Source organism: Gracilinanus agilis, chromosome 6 (assembly GCF_016433145.1).
Source record: "Gracilinanus agilis isolate LMUSP501 chromosome 6, AgileGrace, whole genome shotgun sequence".
In the NCBI taxonomy this organism is placed as follows: Eukaryota; Metazoa; Chordata; class Mammalia; order Didelphimorphia; family Didelphidae; genus Gracilinanus; species Gracilinanus agilis.
In genome coordinates, this window is record NC_058135.1 from 15,375,984 (window position 1) to 15,398,589 (window position 22,606).

General features: G+C 48.9%; 1 protein-coding gene across 1 annotated transcript; it reads left to right on the forward strand.

The window, feature by feature from the left end:
* The first annotated feature begins 231 nt into the window (after positions 1-231).
* FRG1 (FSHD region gene 1) lies at positions 232-19,771 on the forward strand. Its single transcript, XM_044680098.1, has 9 exons — positions 232-372; positions 3,819-3,889; positions 6,337-6,462; positions 11,857-11,914; positions 12,133-12,247; positions 13,299-13,403; positions 16,463-16,554; positions 17,597-17,707; positions 19,037-19,771. The coding sequence occupies exons 1-9, from the start codon at positions 311-313 to the stop codon at positions 19,071-19,073; spliced, it is 777 nt and encodes a 258-aa protein (XP_044536033.1). The 5' UTR covers positions 232-310; the 3' UTR covers positions 19,074-19,771.
* The last annotated feature ends 2,835 nt before the right edge of the window (positions 19,772-22,606 follow it).

A 22,606-nucleotide genomic window follows, 5' to 3' on the forward strand; every position in this document is an offset into this window, starting at 1 on the left:
CTTGAGGACATAATACCTGGGGGAGATCAGGAAAGGGCTCTTCAAGGAGGTGGCCCGGGAACTGAGCCTTGAAAAAAAAGCCAAAATTCCAGAAAGGAAGATGGGCAGGTTCGGAAAAATGCATTTCGAAATACCGCGGCCTTCCGCGCTGCCGTAGCTCCGGAGGCGGAGCCCGAAGGTGTCAAGTGCCGGAAATGCTTCATGCGCCTGCGAAGCAGACAGGAAGTGGGGCAAGACGAGCCGAGACGAATTTCGCGGTAGTTTTGACCCGCTTCAGCTTCCGTTCTGCGGGCTCTCGGCCTCTGCTACCATGGCAGAGTACGCTTCAGTCAAATCCACCAAGCTGGTGCTGAAGGGCACAAAGGCCAAAAGGTAAGGCCGAGCGAAGCCAGATTGAGCAAAGGGGATACATTCTCAGTAGCCTCCAGAGGCCACAGGAGATGGGGTGGGGGTGGGGCGGACGCTACGGAAGCCGGATGGTGAGGGAGGAAACAAGTGAAGAGAATCCCGGATGGAGGCGGAGTCGTGACGTCACCTCACGGATCCAACTCCTCCGAGCGAGGAGGCTCCGTACTGGTACTTGATCAGCTGTCACCGCGTACTGGCCCCGTGGTGGGGGTCGGAAAACTTGGTCGTAGTCCCTCCCTGGTCGTAGTCCCGTTCTCACCTTGGAAACAGGCAGCCTCAGGAAGGGGTGCCCGATACTCCCCCCAGCAGAGCCTCAGCTCCGGGAATCTTCGTCCTTTTCATCTGGTGCTCCCCCCTTTTTTTTTTAATTTCCACGTTGACCATGTACCAGAGAAGAGGAAAGCAAGAAGAACAAAGCGGAAAAAAAATACGCATCCCTTCTCCCTCTGGAAGTGGACAGCATTTTTGATGATGAGGCCTCTGAAGTTGTGGTAGATCACTGTATTGATCAGAGTAGCTAAATCCTTCATAATCAATTAACTTACTAGATTGCTGTTTCTGTGTACAACAATCTCCTGGCTCTGCTCACTTCTTCAAATCTTCCTATCCCCCTCATTTCTTCCATCCCATTCATCTACCAAAACTTGTTTGGTCGTTCCCCAGTCAATGGGCATCCCCTCAGTTTCCATTTCTTTGCCAGGCTGTTGCGTGAGAAACACAGCCAAGTTTGTAGCAGGGTCACACCTCCAAATGGGAGACTCAAACTCCGTTCAATCTAGAAGTAAGAAAAGAATTTTATTTGAAGAAGAGGTTTAAGGTGGTATAATAATAACCTAATAGGTGCTGGAATAGTCTTGAAAACTGGAATAATCGGGGAGACCTAGGGCTGATGAATTAGCCCAGGGACTAATAGAGTAGCTTCTCTGGAGATGATAGAGTAGCATCTCCATAGCCCTGGGCTGATGGAGTAGCCCAATAGATAATAGAGTAGTAGCCCCAGATGTGCAGTAGCAGCTTCCACCCTCTGTGGATCAAGGTTGGCATATTTATTAGGGTCTGGGGGCTAGTCATCTTCCATTCCAAAGAAATCTTCACCTCTCCTGAAAATCCTGGAAAACAGGCATGACCAAATTCAGGCAGCGGTGTGGTTTGTAGTTTGACATGTATGTCATAGGGAATAAGAAGCATGTGCAGGTTTTAGGGATCCTTCTGGAATGCCAGAGTCCTTAGTGTGCATGTCCCATGTTCCCCCCATTGTCCACCTTGTCATCATTTGTCAGTGTAGGAAAGGTCTCACTACCCTTCTGGAATGTGAACATGGTGGGTGAGGGGATGGGCAGGGCAGATGAAGCCCAGTAGAAGACCAGTATAGGTAATTAATTGTGTCTAACAGTTCAGAACTAAAGTAAACAAAAGAACAATATGAGTAATAAAAAAGATTAGGCACAAAGCTGATTCCCAATATAAAACATTACAGACCCATTACAGGCGATTGATATTACAGAATGAGTAACTGAATCACTTCTCAGTCTTTTGGCCAAGATCAAATATAGAACAGGTAACTTCTGCAATTCATGCTTGACTAATGCTGAAACTACAGATTTTTCAGTTGATGTTTAACCAGTGCTAACTGATGAGAAATACAAGATTTCAGAGTGTGAGGGTCTTGTTCCTATTACTACTCACTGCTCATCTCCATCAAGACCAGTGCCACCTTCAAGACCCAGAACTTGTGGAATCGACTTTGCCCTGAGATACAGGGGGAAGAATGCTGGATTTACAGAGAACTTGGCCTCAATTCCCAGCCTTCTCACTTATCCCACCTAAGTGACCTTAGGCAAGTCACTTTCCTTGGGCCTCAGCTTTTGTCATCTGGAAAATGGGAGAGCTGGATTAAATAGCCTCAGAGATCCTTTTCAGCTGTGAATCATCTTATCTCATGCTATTTCTTCACTTTGATAATGACCTCTCTGGTCTACCTTCTAGACTACCTCTGCCACTCTAACTGCCCTTGCCACCAAACCCCACCTTCATGGTCAGCCACTTTATCCTGGCCTCTCCCCTTACTGACCAAGAAATTCTCATTTGGTTGTCCAGGCAATACTAGCAGCTGACATTCATATAGCACTTTAAGACTTGCAAAGAGCTGTAATTGTTTGATCACATTCTGTCCTATTAACAACCCTGAGAAGCTATAACTATCCCCATTTTACTATTGAAGAAACTGAGGCAGACTTAGGTGAAGTGAATTGTCCAGGGTCACATAGCCAGTAAGTGTCTGAAGCTGGATATGAAATGATGCCTTCCTATCTTCAGGCCTACCACACTAACCACTGGGCCATGAGCTCAAATGCTTAATGTTTACTGAATGGTGAGATTTCTGCTAGAAATACACATGTGTGTTTTATTAGAATTGTGTGGTTTATTTGGGGTTTGTCAGAAATTCTTGGCTCTTTTTTCCAGTGTCCTTTACTCCCCTCCTTCAAGAACTCTTCAATCCCATAACAGGATCCAGGTTGTAAAAGACATTAAATGCCAAATAGAATTTTATATTTTCCAGGTCCTGTCAATTTTTCCATCATAACATCTCTCATGTACTCTGCCTTCTCCCCTCTGACACTGCCAAAACCCAGAGGTCCTCATTTCCTCTGGCCTAGACTATTACAATAGTGTCCTCCTTGGTCTCCTTGCCTCAAGTCTCTCCCCTTTCAGTCTTTCCTCTAGTCAGTCACCAAAGGGACTTTCCTAAAGCTCACATCTGACTATGTTACCCCCCTACTCTATAAACTCCAGCAGTTCCCCATTGCCTTCAGGAACAAATACAAAATCCTGTTTGACATTCGAAGTTCTTCATTCCGGCCCCTTCCTACCATTCTAATCATCTCACATCTTTCTCCCTGGCACATTCTCTTCCATTTAGTGATCCTGGCCTCCTGGCTGCTCCAACTCCAGGACCCTCCCTCTCCTGACTGGCTAACCAGGCCTGGAACACTCTCCCTTGTCCTCCCGAATGCTGGCCTCCTAATTCCAGGGCCGTCCCTCTGTTCATTATTTCATACTTATCCTGGCTGTAGCTTGTTTGTATTTATTTGCCTCCATATTGTCTCCCACATTAGGCTGAGAATAGGATGGGGATGTGAGGGTGCTTTTCTGTGTATGTCCAGTACTTTGCTCATTGCCTGGTGAAAATCAGTGCTTCATGACTTGACCAACACTTGTCAAATAGAGAAAGGACTTCCAGGATTTCCTCCTTACACCCTCCTGGCAGTCACAGAAGTAGAGATCTCTCCATTTTAACCCCTTGTGGTCTCAGGGTTGTAGCATCTCCCTATAGGTCGGCATCCAACAACTCACCAAAAAGACACAACACCTGATACTCTCAGTCATGGTCTTACCCCAATGTCTTACAGTAAGAAGAAGAAGAACAAAGAGAAGAAGAGGAGAAGGGAGGAGGATGAAGAAAGCCAGCTCGACTGTGTCGGTGAGTCTGCTGAGGCCCCAGAACTGCATCCAGTAGGGTCCAGGGCAGCATCTGAGTCCATCCTCTTGCCTACCCTGACATGGCTTGTTTTTTGTGAGTCACTAGAGCTCCTGCATCTTCCTTGTTTCCTCTCTGTAAAGTCTGAGATTATGACCAGGTTGTCTTTTGGGTTTTCTGTGGTTCTGGTCCCCTGGGGTTTAACCACATGAATTTTTACATTACTTTCTTTAAGCATAAAATAAGTCATCTTAGTGTGTAAAGCCAGTGTTATTTCCCAAAGTTTTGCCCAGTGACAGAGATTATTACTACATAATATGTAAAATAGTTTAAATCTTGCAAGTTTAGAGAAAATGGGGCTGGAGGGACACTAAGGCAGCTTAGTAACTGTGCCAGAAGATGGCCACCTTCCTTCCCTGACCCTCTTGTTCCTGTCCCTCTGGGCATGATCACTTCAGCATCCATCAAGCTTTGGGAAAATCCATATTAGGCCAAGTCCCAGGTGTTGACACCATTCTGACCCTTCGTGGGCCAGGCCCTATGGTGCTCAGTTCCAAGTCGATTAGATAGCTGGTCATTGGATTCGTGTAGGGAGGAGGAGCCAAGAGCTAAAGCTGGCCAGGCTCCCTTTGGGACTTCTCCAAGTGGGGGACCTGTGGTCAGTGAGGGGCCTGGAGTTAGGAACCCTGAGCCTTTGTAGCCTCTTCCCCTTAGAGTAGAGTTGGGGTGCTATCTAGCTATAAAGACAAAAGTAGAGCATGCTGGCAGGGTATTTTTTGAGCCTAGGAGTACCCAAAAACTCCAGCCTGTAGGACCAGCAGAATTGGGAGATGGATCTCCCCCAGCATGTCCCCAGCTTTCTTCAGACCCTGGGTCAACTCCTTCCTGACTGGCTAATCTCTGGGCATGATTCCCATTGCCTATGTGTAAACTGCAAACACACCAACTCAGGTCCTCACAACCCTCTGGTGAGTCACCTTAAGGTTTACCAAGCTCCCCCTATATGTCTAACAAGCCCATTTTGCCCAGGAGGAAGCTAAGGCTGAAGGAAGCAAGGTACTATCTGGGGCAGGATCAGCACCCAGCACTTTCCAACTCCAGGCCAAGACTTGACCCCTTGCACCCCATGGTGTACCCCACCGCTGATCTTGCCTGTGGGTGAAAACACCAGCCTTTTGGGTGTTACAAGGAGGTTAGTGGGAAGAGCTTGGATTTGTACTCTGCCACTTCCTCCTAGTGTGCCCCTTGGCAGGCCACTCTCAGTTTCCTCCTGTGTAAATGCCAGGGGCTAGACTTTGGGCCCTGGGCCAGATCCTCCTTGCCCAGATCTGAGCAGAGCCACCCTCCCTGCCAGCCTCCATGGAAAGACTGCATTCCTTGGTGTGGAGCATCCCAGGGAGGTGGTCGATGACACGCTGGGCCAGGCCGACATGTCAGAAATGTTATTCTGTCACACACTCACTCGCTTCTGTCATCCTGGAATCCCTCTACCTCCCCATGCTTGTGGCCCTTGGAGGCCTATCCGCCCTGCCGGGGAGGGGATGCCAAAGCCCTTTGCTGCCTGCGGGCACAGCTCTTCAGCCCTCCTCACCCTGGCCCTGGGCTGTATCCTCTGCTGGTCTCTAGGCAAGGCTCCCCTGGAGAAAAACGTAGCTACATGAACACCTAGGCGTAGTCTGAAAACGGGAGAGGCCCTGTGCCAGAGAGCCCCTTTCTAACGCATCAAGGCCTTTAGCTTGGCTCACTGAGGCCAAGGGGGTGTTGGTTGTGCCCAGTTGCCAGAGAGGACAGATGAAAGGAAAGGGACAGCCTGAGCCCCTGTCCGAGGCAGCCACTGCCTAGGATGCTGTGTGCTCTGCCCACTGGGACTGGAGAAGCTCTGGCCATGGGTGATACTTGAACCTTTCCCTTTGGGTGTGTGTGTGTGTGTGTGTGTTTGTGTGTGTGTGTGTGTGTGTGTGTGTGTGTGTGTGTGTGTGTGTGTGTGTGTGTATTTCAGAGCTTGGGGGTGGGATGGCCTTTGTCAGAACCCAGAAAGGGCACAGCCTGGTGGTGGCCACCAGAAGGAGGGGGAGGGGGTGAGGACAGTCTTTCCTGCCTGGATTCCCATTGCTTTGTACATAGTAAGCCCTTCACGTCATTCATTCATTCATTCATTCATTCATTCATTCAGAGGGGCCTTGGAAAGACAGAAGGGGACTGCCTTCTGCGGCCCATTCTTTTCTCTCCACAGCGGGCTTCCAGCCTTCCCTTCGAGGTCTCCCCTTGCCAATCCAATAAGGCAGGCAGGCAAAGGCACTGGCAACTGTGGGACTCCGGGCTATTCCCTCCCATGCACAGGGCCTTGGGACCCCAAAATGCTAGGGGCTCACTCTGCCTAATTCAGATGCTTTACAGGTCTGAGTTGGCATCCGGAAATTAGAAAGAAGGTACTTCTTTTGCTTTTTTAGGGAACTGGTGGGCTGTCCGAAATTTTGGAGAAATTTCTGGAACCATAGCAATTGAAATGGATAAAGGAACCTACGTCCATGCCCTCGACAATGGCCTCTTCACCCTTGGAGCACCCCATAAAGAAGGTCAGTAGCCAAAGGTGTAGGGGTGCTGAAAGTGTCCCATAGCCAGTCATTGAGTCAGGAGCTTGCAGGGTCCCATGCACAGGTGCTGGGGCAGTGATCACAAAGGCCTTGTGATGAGCTTCACGCAGGCCTTGCCGTCAAGGAGCTTACATTCAGTGTAGGAGGTGTTAGAAAAGCTGACTCCAAAACTCAAACCCCAATTTCAAGCCCTTCAGTATTGGCATAGAACTTCCTCTAAATCCATGGTCTGCATGGCCTTTTGCTCCTTGGCACTTTGCAGATCCTCAGTCAGTCTCCATGACCTCGTGGCTCTTTTAGCACTTCTCCTGGAATCAGACAAGAGAGACATTAAATCACAGTCCCACCATATTTATCAATAATTGGCAGGTTACCATAGTCTCAGGCTTTTCAGGTATGCATCAATATTATAGCAAATATATCTTTGCATTCAGCTTATTTCACTGTAAAATCAAAAAAAAAGGATTGACACAAAATGAGAAAAAAGGAAAAAAACAATTGCTCTAATTAAAAAATTTAAAAGGAAAAGCAACAAGGAAATTAAAAATAAATTCAGGGGAAAAAATACAATGCTTTCAAGGATTAAAAAAAAATTGAGGGAAAAGAATACATATTGGAAGAAAAATAAAAGAATGTTTTAAAAATCAAAAAATAAATAGCTAAAATAATACTAGAGAAGGGTTTTTCACCCAAAAAATGAGATTCATTTCCTGTTAAACCTTTGCATGAGCTGTGAGTGTAAATGGGTTTTACAAAAATAGCAGATTCATAATGCACATTCAAATAGAGTACCATAATTTCTAATAATACATTTTAAAAAAATAATAAACTCATTATTACAATCGCTTGCTATGATGTTTAAAAATCCATATACTTGTTACAAATTCAAACCTTGGCTAAGATATTTTCTTAACAAATTCTGTTACTGCCTCCATAGCAATTGTGGGGCAGAGTCTAAAAAGAAATCTGATTTAAAAAAAAAAAACCTTCTGAGTCAAAATTATCCTCAAGAATATAGGTCCTTCTGATAGCTAAAGCATAGAGACTAACATCAGCATACAGGAGCTCTCTTGGCTTCCTGTTTAAAAATAGAAGACAACAATTCTTCACAATAAAATACATAAAACCTTATCCTTTAAGGCAACAATTCTTTAAAATTGTATAAAACCTTATCGTTTATACAGAAGAAGACCTCTTATAAAATCATAATTTAAATTCTCAAGGCATCAAAATCTCCAAGGTCATACACAATTATCAAGATTATCAAGATAGAATAAAAACTTAAGCCATGTGCTCCTATAGGTTAGATGGCAAATCCAGTATACAAAAGGCTATTTACAACTTTAAAATGTGTAAGATGTTCATAAATGGTACATATAACAGCATTGTTTTGATACAGTAAAAAATGAAACCTTGAATAAATTAGGAAATACAATATGAGTAACAGATAATAAGCTATACAGTCAAAAAACCTCTTTCATCAGTTCTAATAGATTTTGTTCACTATTTGGGAATTACAATAAATCATAAACAGAACTAATCTAGCAGCCAAAAACTTCATTAGCTTAAAATGATTTGGTGCAACAGGAAAATCAACAAAAAACGACAAAATTAATTCACAAAACTAATCAGCAAAATACAGCAAGATACAGAGTCTTTTTAAAACAGAAATAAAACTCATTCAGTTCTGAGGCTTTAAAGTCCACCTCTGGTCCAATTCAAGGTCCTTATAACCAGTCTCTGCTCTGAGCTTAAGGGATATATATAGTTCAAAGTCCTGAATAGGTATGGGTTGAATTTCTTCCCCTTAGTTTCAGTTTAATAATCGCAAGAAAGTTTGAAATAGGCCATGCGGCCCGATTGAAGAGTTAACGCTAGCCGAGCTAAGGAAAAGCTTAGGTTCAGTTTTTAGAAAACCCACATGGAGGACGGGGCTGCCACGTGGAGTAAAAGCATCTTTCAGGTTAAAAGTCATTAAGTGGGGGGGGGCATACTTCCCAAATCTTAAGCAGCAGAAGCAGTCTCGAAGTGTCGGCTGGGGTGCGGGGAAACAGCAGTCCCCAGGCAGGAGCAGGAATCAAACTCAGGAGTTGGCGGGAGTCAGAACAGGACAAGTAGCACCAGCGAGGCAGAAGCAGTTAGAATTTTAGTAGGAATCAGCGGCAGAGGCACTGGTAGTAGCAGGCAGGGCACCGGCATTTGGGGTTAAGGTCAGAAGCCAGAAGCGGCTTCCTTGCCCCTCCAGGGTGGATCGGGCTCAGCCGGCTGGCAGCGTCCAAGGGAATCAGAAAGACAATACTTGGCAGGCAAAAATAAAATGCTGCTAACAAAAACACGGCATTTTAAGCCATTTTCCCCTTTCCCTGAAAAGCAGCCACGTGGCTAGAAAGAAGAGTAAGAAAAGAAAAAAACGGAACTAAAAACTCCAAAACGGCAAGAGCAGGTCCATACCTCTGGAGAGGATTTTAAATACTCTCAGGCTATCTAAAAAATTGAGGGTCACGTTTCCAAACTTCTGGTTGCCAAAAATGTAACAATTAAAAATGATGAAGACTGATATTATGAGGAAAAGTAATATTTTAATTACCAGTTCCATGTTGGTAAAATATATAAGACCACGCCTGACTATTTCAAAAAATGCCGCCCATCCGTACCTCCTCCCATCTTGTCTGCATAGTCAAAAGAGATTGTCTCAAGGCTGACCTCCGAATTTAAGCTGCGCTATACATTGGAGACGTCACCACGTCCAAAACCGGAAACCCATTGGATCATGGAAAATGTAGTTTCAAAGTCCCCCACATGTCCACAGGAAGTTTGTCAAATACTTTTAAATGGAACCCCCAGAATTCCAAATAACACAATCTCTTGTCTTTTTGGAAATCCCTCTTCTTGCCCTGAGGCCACCTTCCCTTGTGAGGCAGGCTTTAAATGCCAGTGGGCTTACAGAGGGACTTTTCGGGAGAGGGGAGACACAGTCTGACCAGTGCTTTAGGAAGGTCTCCACTTGGGCAGCCATGTTAAGGCAGGGAGCCCACTGCATCCATTGGGGAGCCCATCTTCAGTATCTTCAGTGATGCTGCAGAGACTGGCCTGGCTCTCACAGCCAGGAAGTGTCTGAGACTGGATTTGAACTCTGGTCTTCCTGCACTGTCCAGTCCTAATACTCCTTCCACTGTGTCCCCCAGAGCTTGCTGGCTCTGGCTGCCCACTCTCTTCTCCTCAGAGTAGCAGGGAAGGATCTCTGTTGCTGAGGGCTGGCAGGGGGACACCTCCCCAGTCTTGCCTTGCCTCTGTGAGGCCCCATTTCAGCCTCAGGGCATGCATACTCTCCTCTGAGCAAAATGGGTATGCAACCCCCTCCCCAATAGGGACCAGGACAGGGCCCAATGACTGGGAGAGACTCCTGTTAGCAGCAAGGATAAAGAATGGGCAGAGGGAAGGAGATGGGGAGGGGGAAGACAGCACCAGCTTGACCTGGGTTCAAATCCCCATTCTCCTTTATTACCTGGGTGACTTGGAGCAGGCTGCTGCTCCCTGTAGGCCTTTGGTTAGTCCCTCTGTAAAGTGAAGGGATGGCTTGGGGAGTGAGCCCTGCTCTTGTAAAAGTGAAATTTGGAAAATGCCATCTAAAAGTGTATATATTTCTATGGACATGGGAAATCAAAACTACATTTCCCGTGATCCAACATGGTCCAACTAGTTTCCGTTTCTGGGTCTTTGGGCATGGGGAGGCCTACGTCGACGCAGAGAGGGTTTATAATCTCCTGGGTTTAGGAGGGAGGCTCTCTTTGCCAGTAGGCTCTTGGCAAGCAGACTCGAGACAGTAATGGAGGCGGCAGTTTTGAATGCTTACAAGCGCGTGGTCTAATGATTTTATCTATCAGCATGGCTTTAATTAAATTACTAATATATATATTTATACCAGCCTTTATCATTTTTCATATTTATACTCTGGGGGAATGTTCAGAGTCAAGTTTGAGCCAAAAGGCCCCAGAGAGCTGGAGCGAGGACAAAGCTTGTCCTTGTTCCTGCATTCCCTCGAATGAGTGAGTGTGGCGAATGAAATGCCAGAGACTGGACTCTGGATTACAAAATTAGTTTCTTGATTCGGCTAGCAATAACCAATAAATGAGTGTCTGATCTCTCAGGATCAGAGACCATCACACAGGCTTGAGTCATTCAGATACAGTTCTGGAGGCTGACTCTTCGGGCGCTGGGGTGACACGTATCCAGTGACAAGATCCCATCATCCCTGATAGTCCAGATAAGAGAAATCAATCTAGGCTAACTCACCTTCCAGCATCTATCCTGATGAAGGAAACCCAAGATGTGGCCAGGCTGCCTCAGACACGTTTGGCTGGGGCCAGTTCTGTTTACAGGAAAGAATGGGACTCACCTTCTCCATCATAATGATGGGGCAAGGAGTGCACCAGCATTCCTAGGACTGTCAGGACGAAGGAATGGGGAGAAGGTTTGGTCATGGAAGGCAGTGTTACAGATTAATATCAAATGAGAATTTTTCTCAGTGAGTGTGCCCAGTGTGGGGACCAAGGAGGAGCAGTTCTGTCCCTGATGGCATCTTGCCCCACATGAAATGTGCTCTCCCCCTTCCTAAATTCCTTCCCACAGTGGTCACAGGCAGGTCTAAAGCCTGGCTCTGGCACAGCCACCCCTTCCCATCAGTTCTGGGCTGTTGTTCAGGCAGATAAGTCAGATCCTGTTTGGCATTCATGAACGGGATCCAGCCACACTGACCTCCTTGCTGGTCCTCACATCCCATCCCCAAGCAGCAGCTCAGATGCTACTAGGCCCCCAGCCTCTAGTGCCACCTCTCCAGATTCCCTTGGATCTCTGTGTCTATTCTGTCTGTCCTGACATCAATCAGGGAACATTAAGTCCTGACCTTGTGCCAGGCCAAGCCCTGGGGCCTGGAAAGAGGCCCTATACAGTCCGCACCTTCAAGGGGCTTAGAACCTAATGAACTAGGAGCAGGGTTGGAACAGAAACTCCCCATGGGCAGATTCCCACTTGTTTTTGCATTCCAAAAGGCCAGTACCTGCTCTGGTATATAGTGAGGGCACAAGAAATGTATGCAGATGGATGGTTTAATGGGTTAGTGTCTGTATAAGTGAAGAGTAGCAGGAGGAATGGCTCAAGAATGGCATGGAGTAGGCGTCCTGGGGTGGGGGTAGGGGGTGCAACCAAGGCTCTTGGGCAGCAATGCCAAGGGAAACCGCTGCATCAGTGCCATGTGGCCTGACTGCCCAGGCAGCTGAGCTGGCATCATGTCTTCTTCTTCGCCTCCGAGAAGGATGGCCTTGTATGTGGTCCTGGAGGCTTGATAGCTTGTCCTCCTTAAATGTTTTTGTTTTCCAGATGACGAGGGCCCCAGTCCTCCCGAGCAACTCACAGCGGTCAAGCTCTCTGATTCCAGGTAATGTCGGCCAGGCTCCACTCCCAGGCAGGTAGTGCGCGCCCATGCTGGACAAAAGCAGGATTCTTCTTGAGGATCCCTAGGATGTCTGGGCCGGGCTGGGAAGATTCTAGGACAGCAGGACCTACTTTGGGGAGTTTGTGCTGTAGCCCAAGGGAAGGAAGCGGAGAAGGGTGGAGAGTGCTAGACCTCATTGCCGTACTTCTGTTTTCCTAAAGAATTGCACTCAAGTCTGGCTACGGAAAGTATCTTGGAATAAATTCAGATGGCCTTGTGGTGGGGCGATCCGATGCCATAGGACCCCGGGAGCAGTGGGAGCCGGTCTTTCAGGATGTGAGTGTTTTTCAGGTGTCATTGCTCTTTGTGGGTTCTGGGGTAGGAGTCAGGGTTAGAGGGGCCAATAATTGGCCCACGTCCAATCATTTGCTTCAGATGACTTCACATTGGATGGATTCCTTCAGTGTCCTTGGGTGTATCCCAGCTGCCGGCACCACCACCACCCCCAAAGACAGAGGGACCACATCTCCCCAGCATATCGCCCCCTGGTCCCTCTCCCCACTTAGCCCACCACCCCCCTGTTCCTGAGGGAGGGCACCAAGTCCTTCCTCATTTCTTCCCCAGGGTTTAGATCATCCTTGTCATTCCTCACTCGGCCTTTGGCTACACTTTCTGTCTCCTTTCATTATGCAGATTAGTTTCTTGGTTCTTCTCTCTTCAGTTTCTTCATCTGTCTATTCATATCTCAATGAGTTTCTCCTCATTTCTTTCTATACCATAGTTTCCACTTCACTAAAGTTTGAGTAACTATTCTCTCATTGATGGGCATCTGTCCACTTTGTGCCTATTTTTTACAACCACAGGAAGAGGTGCTCTGAATATTTTTGGAATATATAGCACCTTTCTTTCTGCCTTTAACCTTCTTGGGACATATGCCTGGTGGTAGGGTCTCTAGGTCAAAGGGCATGGACAATTTAGTGAATGGCTAGAGCCAAAGAGCAAGTCTACCAACAATGTATTAGAGGATATGTTCTCCCAAAGCCCCTCCAATGCAAATTATTTTGCCACTTTGTTGGCATCGAGTAAGACCTTATGGCTTTATAAATGTGCATTTCTCTCATAATTTAGAGTAGTTTTCCACATGGCCAATGACAGTTTTCAATTCTTCTTTTAAAACTTAGTTCCTATCCTTGGGCCACTTAAACTTTGGGAAAGCTGTGATTTTTTTTTTTTAAGCTTTTAAAGAAAGTAAATTTTTAGGTTAAGCTTAAATAAACCAGGAGTAAATTCAGTGTCTTTCACTGGTAGAGGGAAATAATTCTGTGGAGTCTTATAATTTAGAACTTTTTTTTATTATTATTAACCAAGTAACTTTTTCCCAACCTAGGGGAAGATGGCTTTGCTGGCTTCAAATAGCTGCTTTATTAGATGCAATGAAGGTGGAGATATAGAAGCCAAGAGCAAAACTGCAGGAGAAGAAGAAATGATCAAGGTAGTCATGTTGTTTCACTTCTTGTTGGCTCACCCAGCATCCTTCCTCTAGGGGCCCCAAGCTGCATCACATATACCTTCTCTGTCCACCTTGTCCTCCCACAAAAGGGGATTTCTCAAGCTCTGCTGAGAAACTGTCTGGCTCCCTTTCTTGACATCCCCTGGGTGGCAGAGACCATCCATTCTCACATCTCTTGGCCTCTCCATCACCCCTTATTATTTGTGATGGTCTCCTCTCCTTGTGCAGTCCACCTTACTTGTGAAGATGTCTCTCAGCTGACCCTACATGCACAGTTCTCTGTTGGGCACTATGCCACCCCCACCCCCCAAGCCTCTCCTTTGCCCCACTGATGACTGGCACATTTTATTCTTCAGGTATTCAGCAGCTTGAAGCCATTCAGCATCTTCAATAGAATCCTGATGTGGAAAAAGATGGTTTTAATCTCAGAGAGAAGTGTAGGGCTTTTCAGAGTACCTCACAGTGCCCCAGACACAAGTTCACTTTCTCCTATTTAGTTCTAGGCTTGATTCATTATCCACCATGGACTCTGTTGTATGTGGGCCAGCTCCTTCACACAGAAAGTAATCAGCTTTCATCCATCTACTCGATTCTGTCCTGTGAGGACAGAGGGGGAGGCCAGCCTCTCTGGAACAACTGCAGCCCTGCTTCATAGAGGCAACCTCACAAAGCCAGGTCCTCCAGAGGCTCTTCCCTGCTCTTAGTCTCCTTTTTTAGCCTCTACTCCAGATGGCTTCTAGGACAGGGGAAAATCTTTCTGGCAAGCTCCCAACTCCATTTGTTAGAGCCTTGTCCATTTTACTCTCTTCTGTTTATTGATGACAAAGTGATCTCGGTGATTTCATCTTTAGGGAATCTTGTATGATTGTACCCTGAACCTGGGGACCCCTTTTGTATCAAAAACTGTGAAGGAAACAAGTGTTTCTCTAGCTCCTTTTGTGGGCCAGGCCCTGGGTGAAGCACTGTATAAGTAGGGTCTTCTTGGACCTGTGATAGCCCACATGTCACAGATAAGAGGAAATGGAGACAGGACGAAGCCAAGCACCTGGCCCAGGGCGCCCAGCTAATCTGTCTGAGGCTGTATTTGGTCTTGGGTCCTCCTGCCTTCAGGCCCAGCATTGTGCCCCCTGTGGCTACCTCCACAGAATCCCAAGCACTTTAGAGTTGGGAGCCTCTGCCCGCTCTATTCAGTGGTGCCTGTGAGGCTGCTCTCATCTGTCCGCCTCCCTCTTGTATTTTCATCAAAGACACTGGCACAGAAGCCAGTGGGGAGGATGGACCAGAGACCAGCACCCTCTCTCTTTACTGTTAACAATTGTCATTGCCAGCCTTTGTTTCCACATGCCTGTCCTTTCTGAGCAGAGAGCAGCCCCTCATAGCCAAAGGGAGAGATCCCACTGGCCACTCTGGCCACAGGCAGGCAGTGTGCTGCCCACCTGCCAAGAACAGAGTCTAGGCCTCCTCATTTCTAGAGCTTAGACTTTTCCCCTTTACCCTGTGACAGTCATGTTCAGGGATGGAGGGCCACCCCCAGGGTCACTGCCTCATAGACCTCCCCCCCCAGGAGCTCTGGCCTGGCTCCAGCCAGCTCCCCCTCTTTGGTTTTGTAGTATCTTTCCCAGCCAACAGTACAGGCTGTTGGGACTCGGGGGCACCTTGTGCCCAGCGAATCCAGGGCAGCTGGAAGGAGATGCTTAGTCAACAGTCTGTTTTGCTGAGCTGCTTCTCTTCCTTTTTATTCTTCCTGGAGAGGGGAGAATTTAGGTAAAAACCAAAGACATCCCCATGAATGTCTAAAAAGAAAGCAGATCTTCTCGGGGGACCACTCTTCTGTCAACAGCTCTGTCCACCTGCTCCTTCTCTCGTGGATAATTCCTCCTTGGAAGCGGAAGACTTTAGGAGCTGGCTTCCAAGCTTTGCCCACCTCATCCCCAGCTGCCACAACTGCCCTCCTTTACATGGAAGCCCCGGGCACTGCCTGAGGCCCTTCATTGCCCTCTTCTGACTATTTGCACTATCTGACTTTCTGACTAAACCTCCCTGGGAAATGGCAGTGGTCCGTGCTGTTATCCATCTCCTGTTTTCAACATCACCTGTCAGTTTAAATAGGTCAGGACAGAGCAAGGTTTGTTGAACTCTGTGCCCCTAGCACGTTGCACATGCTTAATGAATACTTGTTCCTTTTGGTCTTGAAATTTTTTTTCAATATTTTGATATCTGTATTTCAACATAGATGCAATCTATAATTGTGTAATTGCAATCCTTTGCAATTTATGCATTTAAAAACATGATTTCAAGAAGGTCCACAGTCTTCCCCCTACTGAGCAAGCAGGCTAGAATGTAAAAAAGAGAAAGATTCCTCATCCAGTCTTCCTCCTTCACTTTACAGAGGATTACACAGACTGGGAGGCTAAAGGGCCGAGTTAGAGTCATGCCCCAAGTTAGCAGAAGAACCTGCACTTGAGCTCAGCTCTCCAGACCTTCCTGATCCCTTCCTAACGACCTCATGCTTTACTCTCTGATTTGTTTTCAATTTATTCCCTGTGGACTTGCATGGGTGTGTATGTGAATACATATGTAGCTTTGTTGTGTCTTAGAATCAATAGTAAGTATGAGGTCCAAGGCAGAAGAGCCATAAGTGCTAGGTAATGGAGGTTAAATGACTTGCCCAGGGTCACCCATCCAGGAAGGATCTGAAGCCAGATTTGACCCAGGACCTCCCATCTCTAGGCCAGGCTGTATCCGTTGCTGCCCCAGATTGGTTCATTTTTGTCTCTATATCTCCAGCACCTATCACAGAGCTTGACACAAAGTTGGCACTAAACAAAATCTCGTGGCTTAAAATTGATTGATGAATTAGTTGATGGATCGATTACTCTGTTGCCCTTCCTCACGTAAAGAAACCCCAGCCACTATCCAGAACCGGCCTTCTCTCTGCAGCGCAGTCACTGAAAGGGCTGGGCCCTTTCATTGCTTTCTATGAAGGGATTCTCCACAAGTTCTGCAACGGCTTATTCTCCTTTCCAAACTCTGACATCTAGATTCGTTCTTGCGCGGAAAGAGAAACCAAGAAAAAAGATGACATTCCCGAAGAAGACAAAGGAAACGTGAAGCAGTGCGAAATCAACTATGTGTGAGTAGCGACGGCCGGATGGATGGGTGGGTGCCTGGGTGACTGGGCAGGTGCTTAGATGGACAGCTGGGCAGGGGGAGGGGAGGGAGGGAGGGAGGAGCGGGAGTGATTGGGGAGATGGAAGGAGACGTGGGTGGGTGGCCACCTAGATGAATGGGTGAGTGCACAAGTGAGCAGAGGATTGCATAGATGCGTGGGTGGGTGGGTGGGTGGATGAGTGCGTGGTTAGGTGAGATGAGTGAGTGGATAGATCTGTGGGTGGGCAGGTGGATGGATAGATGTTGGAATGAAGGGATCATTGGATTTTTCTTTCCCGTGACACATCTCTCAATAGAGAGTCAGGCTTGGAGACAGGAGGTCCTGGGTTCAAATCTGGCTTCAAACCCTTCCTGACTGAGTGACCCTGGACAAGTCACTTCACCCCCATTGCCCAGCCCTTACTGCTCTTCTGCCTTGGAACCAATACACGGTATTGAGTCTAAGACGGAAGGTGAGGTTTTAAATAATTAAAAGATTTAGCCAAGGGGGCAGCTGGGTAGCTCAGTGGATTGAGAGTCAGTCCTAGAGATGGAAGGTCCTGGGTTCAAATCCAGCCTCAGACACTTCCCAGCTGTGTGACCCTGGGCAAGTCACTTGACCCCCATTGCCCACCCTTACCACTCTTGCACCTAGGAGCTGAAGTTAAGGGTTAAAAAAAATTAAAAGATTTAGTCAGGGAGTGACATGTGGCTGGAGCTAGGCCAGAGCCTGTGCACCCCAATCAGGAGCTACAGAACTGAGAGTGTTCCATGCACAGCAAGGGGTTAAGGAGTTTGGAAGCCTATTGGGGGCACCTGGAGGCTCAGTCGTTAGAGCAAGGGGCCTGAGTTCAAATCTCGCAATGGAGATGAGACTAGAACCTGTGTCCCAGGGTTGAGGGGAGGCTCAGAGGCCACGAGAGATAGGAAGTGCTGGCAAGCTTCAGAGTGTTCGGTGGCTGCTCATTGTGGTTGTGGCCGTCATCCTGTGGTATGTTTGCTTTAACACGTGGGTTTCTTAACAGGAAGAAATTCCAAAGCTTCCAAGACCACAAACTGAAAATCAGCAAAGAAGACAGCAAAGCCCTTAAGAAGGCCCGCAAAGATGGGCTTTTCCACGAGACACTGCTGGACAGGTGCGTGACTGACGCCTTTCCTGATGTAGGGCCCGCTGCTCTGTGCGCGTGTCATGTTTCCTCACACACACGCATGCACGCACGCACAGAGGAAGGAGCTTTCTGGGGCCCAGCGCAGGTAAGAGACCCCCACCAGGCTGGCCCGGCTCAGACATGTGCCCCCGCCCCAGCGGGCCTGTGTGCGGACCGTGCATCGGGCGAATGACGGGATGGGAGCAACCTTAAATGCAGGTTCCCTTCCATTCCAGGGGGTTCTCACCTTGGGGTCTGGAGGAAGAAGCAGCCTTCGCAGGCCCTCTGCCCTCTTTTTGCAGTGAGGTTCTCGTGCTGCCCTCCGCTTCCTGCCCACCCCAGGGCCTTGGAGGCTCCCTTCTGGCTGCAGAGCTCGCCCCTAGGATTCCTCGGGCTTCCCTGTGGTGACCGGGCGTCTGACCTCGCCTCTCCTGCCCCCCATCCCAGGGGCTCCCCCTCAGGCCTTCCCAGAGCCTTATCTCACAGGGCACGCTCTCACTAAGGCGGTGCCAGCTAGATGGGGCCGCGCTGGGGAGCTCCACCAGGATTGATGGAGGCATCGAGGTCCTCGGGCAAACAAGGGGCAGGAGTTGAGGAAGAGGGAGAAGGAGCAGCTCTTAGGAATGGCTTCAGACCTCGGTGACACGGCTGAGGGAAGGGGCTAGAGAGTGAGGGAGCCCGTGACTAGCCTCGGGCCCTTCTTGCTCTACGGGCCTGCGGAGGGCTCCCGCCGTCCTCTGCCGGGACGCCTCTTGGCTCCCCCAGACACTCCTGGCTCGTCCCCGTGTTTTGTAGTGAGGCTCTAATGTGAGAGGCGAGGGCTGCCCTGGGCCCTGCTCTTCACACGAACGAGGGCAGAGTCGCTCAGAGGACAGGGGGAGCAGGAGCAGGGTGGCAGGGGCGAGGGGCTTGGCTTGTGGAAGAACTCGTTCTTCTAGAGTTCGCCTGAGTTTGCTCCAGTCCTGAAAAACAAGGAGACAGGGCTGAGAGCGGGCAGGTCCCAACAGGGTTCAGGAAGCTCCCAGCCCGCCACCCTCAAAGGTGAAGTTGCCATCCCACCTAGCCAGCAGCCCGGAGAGCCCACAGGGACTGCTCACAGCCACAGGGCAGCTTTCACCGAGGCCTGAGGACAGGCTGCCCCCGCCTGGAGCTGCAGAGAGTGGCCCAAGCTCACCGGGGCTCGAGCACACAAGGCCTTCTTTCCATTCCTCCAGGCTACCCCGCTTGTTCGTGCCATAGAGGAAACCGAGGCCCTCTGGGTCACAAGCAGGTGGTGCTTAGTTTTGCATGATTTTTTTTATTTTTGTCTTGAAACAGGAGAGTCAAATTGAAAGCTGACAGATACTGCAAATGAGGAAGATATGATTAGCCGGCCCGTTCTCATTGTTGTTGTTATTCCAGAATAAAATGCTCCACAGATGTGATTCTTTGTTTTAAAAAAAAAAAATTTTTGTTGTTTCCTTGATGTTGGTGAGGGAGGCCCACATGAGACAAGAGGTGGTCCGGTGTCCTGCCTCCTTGGGGCTCCGTGCTGGCAGGGAGTTTGGCTGGATGAAGTGCTTCAGACCAAGAGGAGCCCTCACACATCACCTGGAGTCTGCCTTTTGGGTGGGACCGGCATCTCCCCGGGCCCCAAAGCTCTCCCTGGACCCAAGGTTATAATGCGGTAGCGTGGCCCGGATGGCAGAGAACCTCTAGTGAAACTTGATTGCAAAGCCTATCAGAGAGAAACTGAACCTGGATCACAGAAGGTCCTTGCTGAAAGCCTACATGGCTCAAATGAACAGGACTGCCAGGCCTTGGGTGGGTGGGCACCTTGGCCAATGGGCAGCTGTGGCAGAGAAGAGGCATCTAGGACCAGAGCATGAGTAGCGGCGCCCTCTTGGCACCAGAGGGGAGCCGTGCTGTTCACAAAGCTCCCAAACCTTGGTGACTGCAGCTCCTAGGAAAGGAAGCGTCAAGAATGGCTCCCTGTGTTACAGACGAGGGAAGAGGCCACTTGGCACCTGCATGTGCTACCCACCCACCTAATAAATGTTTCCTTTGGATTGACTTTGTCGTGCCTTTCTGGGGGAGGGAGAGGGGGAGGGCCATGAAAACTGGAATGAGGCCCTCATGCACGACCGCTTTTTGTGGTCCAAGAATAAAGGACATGAGGCCCCTCCTCTAGGGAATGACTCAGCCATGGATCACTCAGGAGGCCAGCTGTGGAGCGTCACGGAATGTGCCTGTGTCCTAAGTAGTAGCACCTGTGAATATTCAGGGACACATGGGAAGGCTGGCCGGCTCTTTCCAGGTGAAGCAGGTAGAACCAAGTCAGCCAGGGGTAAGACAGGAGTAGCACCCGAGCCAGAACACCCCAGCTGCCACTTATTTACATGGTATGGCGGGACGTCAGACTCACAACAACCCTGGGAGGGAGGGTTCACAAATGGGGAAACTGAGGCAAGTGGTTCTGGCAGACATGCCTCCCTGCTGTAGAACATTCCCATTCCATGTTCTTCAGTTGCCCCCCCCCCCTCGCTTCGTGAGCAGGACCACATAGGTCCCTGTGAGCTAAGGTTGGCTCCTCAGCATCCCAAGCACACAGGCACGATTATTCCGGTAGGCCACATCCGCACATCAGGACTGGACTGGGGAGCCCGGACGAAGGGCCTCCTGATCTTGCCCTCACCCACCCTCCCACTTGGCCTTCCTCTCACTTGTTCCAAAAGACAAGTTCCCCCACCAAGCAGCTCTAACTGTTACTGGGACTGCATTTATGATTGGTGTAGACTTTGGGGGCTGAAAAACATCTCTCACACCTTCTGCCCATGTGCGGTGTGTGGCAATGGGAAAACCAAAATCCAAATGTAGTTAAAATAGCACGAGTAGCTCCATCCCCCGTCCTGGTGCCCAGCCTGGTCTACCCAGGAGGTATGTGTGCTGGGGGTGGAATTGGATGTGCCCAGTGAGAGCTGCTGGAAGCTCTGAGGAAACTGTACTTGGGGGGCGCCACACACCAGGGGGTTCCGCCGCAGCTCCTCTGAGTGAGTGCAGCTACCCAGTCCAATGGGAATACCTTTTCTCTTTACACTGGCAAAGCCACGTCCCTTACTGGGTCAGGGTGCAGAGCTCTCCTCGATGCGTCCATGGGCCACTCCCTTCTCTCTCTGAGTCTGTTTCCCAAATGGAAAACAAGATGCCTGGCCCAAAGGATTGTGGAAGTTCCTGACCCCTATAAAATCACGAGCTGGGTTTGGGCAATCCTCCAGGGCTCTTTGGTTTTCTGACCTTCCGGAGCCCCTTCTGCGGCCTCAGACACTAGACTAGTGAGTCATGTCAGGAAGGGAGGGAAGGCGCCTCGCCTTCGTCCCCTCACCCTCTGCCTCTGTTCCAGCATTGCCTTTCGTCCCACTTCAGCACAGAAAGACTTACTCCTGCCCTCGCCAGGGCCCTTCAGCCAGAGCTCCCCGCCTCCCACTCAAGGTGACCTCACAAGCATCAGCCCCTCCTCGGCCCCGCCACATCCTCTTATCCATCTCAGCGCTGCCCGGTTTCACAATCCTGCCCCTTCTGCACGAGGGGCCTTTGTCTGAAGAGGAAAGGGCACTTCCGAGCAGACCTTTGGACTCACTGGTGGTAAACAAAGGATGAGTGAATCACAGGACCGGGAGTCTTGAGTCAGTCAGCTGCCCAGCGCCATTCCTCTCCCCAGTCATTGTCTGTCACACAGAAACAGAGTAATCTTGAGGGCCATCAGCCTGCTGTTGGGGGAGCTGGGGGAGCATATCATCCTTTTTTTTCCCTTTTCCTATTTTTTTTAAACCCTTACCTTCTGTCTCAGAATCAGTCCTATGTATTGGTTCTAAGGCAGAAGAGCAGTAAGAGCTAGGTAATGGGGGTTAAGGGACTTGCCCAGGGTCACACAGCTAAGCAGTGTCTGAGATGAGATTTTCATTCATGATCTCCTATCTCTAGGCCTGTCCTTTTCTTATTCTTGAGGGCACTGATGACCCCTGCCCATGGCTCCATCTTCCTTCACTGGCATCCAAATCTCCCCATGTCCATAAAAATCTCTGGTCTCTTAATCATCCTGGAATCTTGTTGGCTTTTTTATTATAAAAACTCAAGAGATAGAGGCCTAGGTGACTCGTCCATACAGCAGAAACACAGGGGCCAACCTATTGCCACCTAAAGGGGCAGGGGACAACCCAGTGGCCCAGGGACCATCCAGGCCAACCCACATTTGGGCAAGAATCTCCTCCATAATATCAAAACAAGCATCCATCCTGTCTCATCCTGCTATTCACCTTTTTATCCCTTTTGTCCCACTGCCACTGAATTTGAACAACAGCCAGCATTTGTGAATATGACCTGCTCTTGTTGGAAACTCTCTGCTTGCCTCATTAGTCTTTGGTCCCATTTTCCCCAGTGGGAGCCCCTTGAGACTCCATTGGGTTTTGCGGGTAGTAGGCAGGCTCTTTAAAGGGGACCCATCCAGTTTCCCTTTGACCTTTCATTCTCCAAGTGCACTGTGGAATCATTATTATGGAAACAAGGCTCAAGCCCCCAGTTCTTGACCCAGACCCTCCTGGAAAATGCAGCAGCCAGGAATAGGAACCATAAGTCAGACCAGAACCATGATTCACTTAAAGTAGACGCATAAAGTAAATAGCAAGGGAATGACATCTCCCCCTCCCCACCATGTGCTACAAGGGTACCCTGTGGATGGGACTTCCTGAAAAATTAGGAGCTTCCTTACAATCCAGACAAGCCCTCAGGGCTAATCTCAGCACTTGTCCAGCTCTTTGGAGAGCCAGAGCCACAACCACAAGGAACCAGCAAAAAAAATTAAATGTCCCTCCAGTTAAAATTCTCCTCATCCAACAATCTTATTCCCCTTCA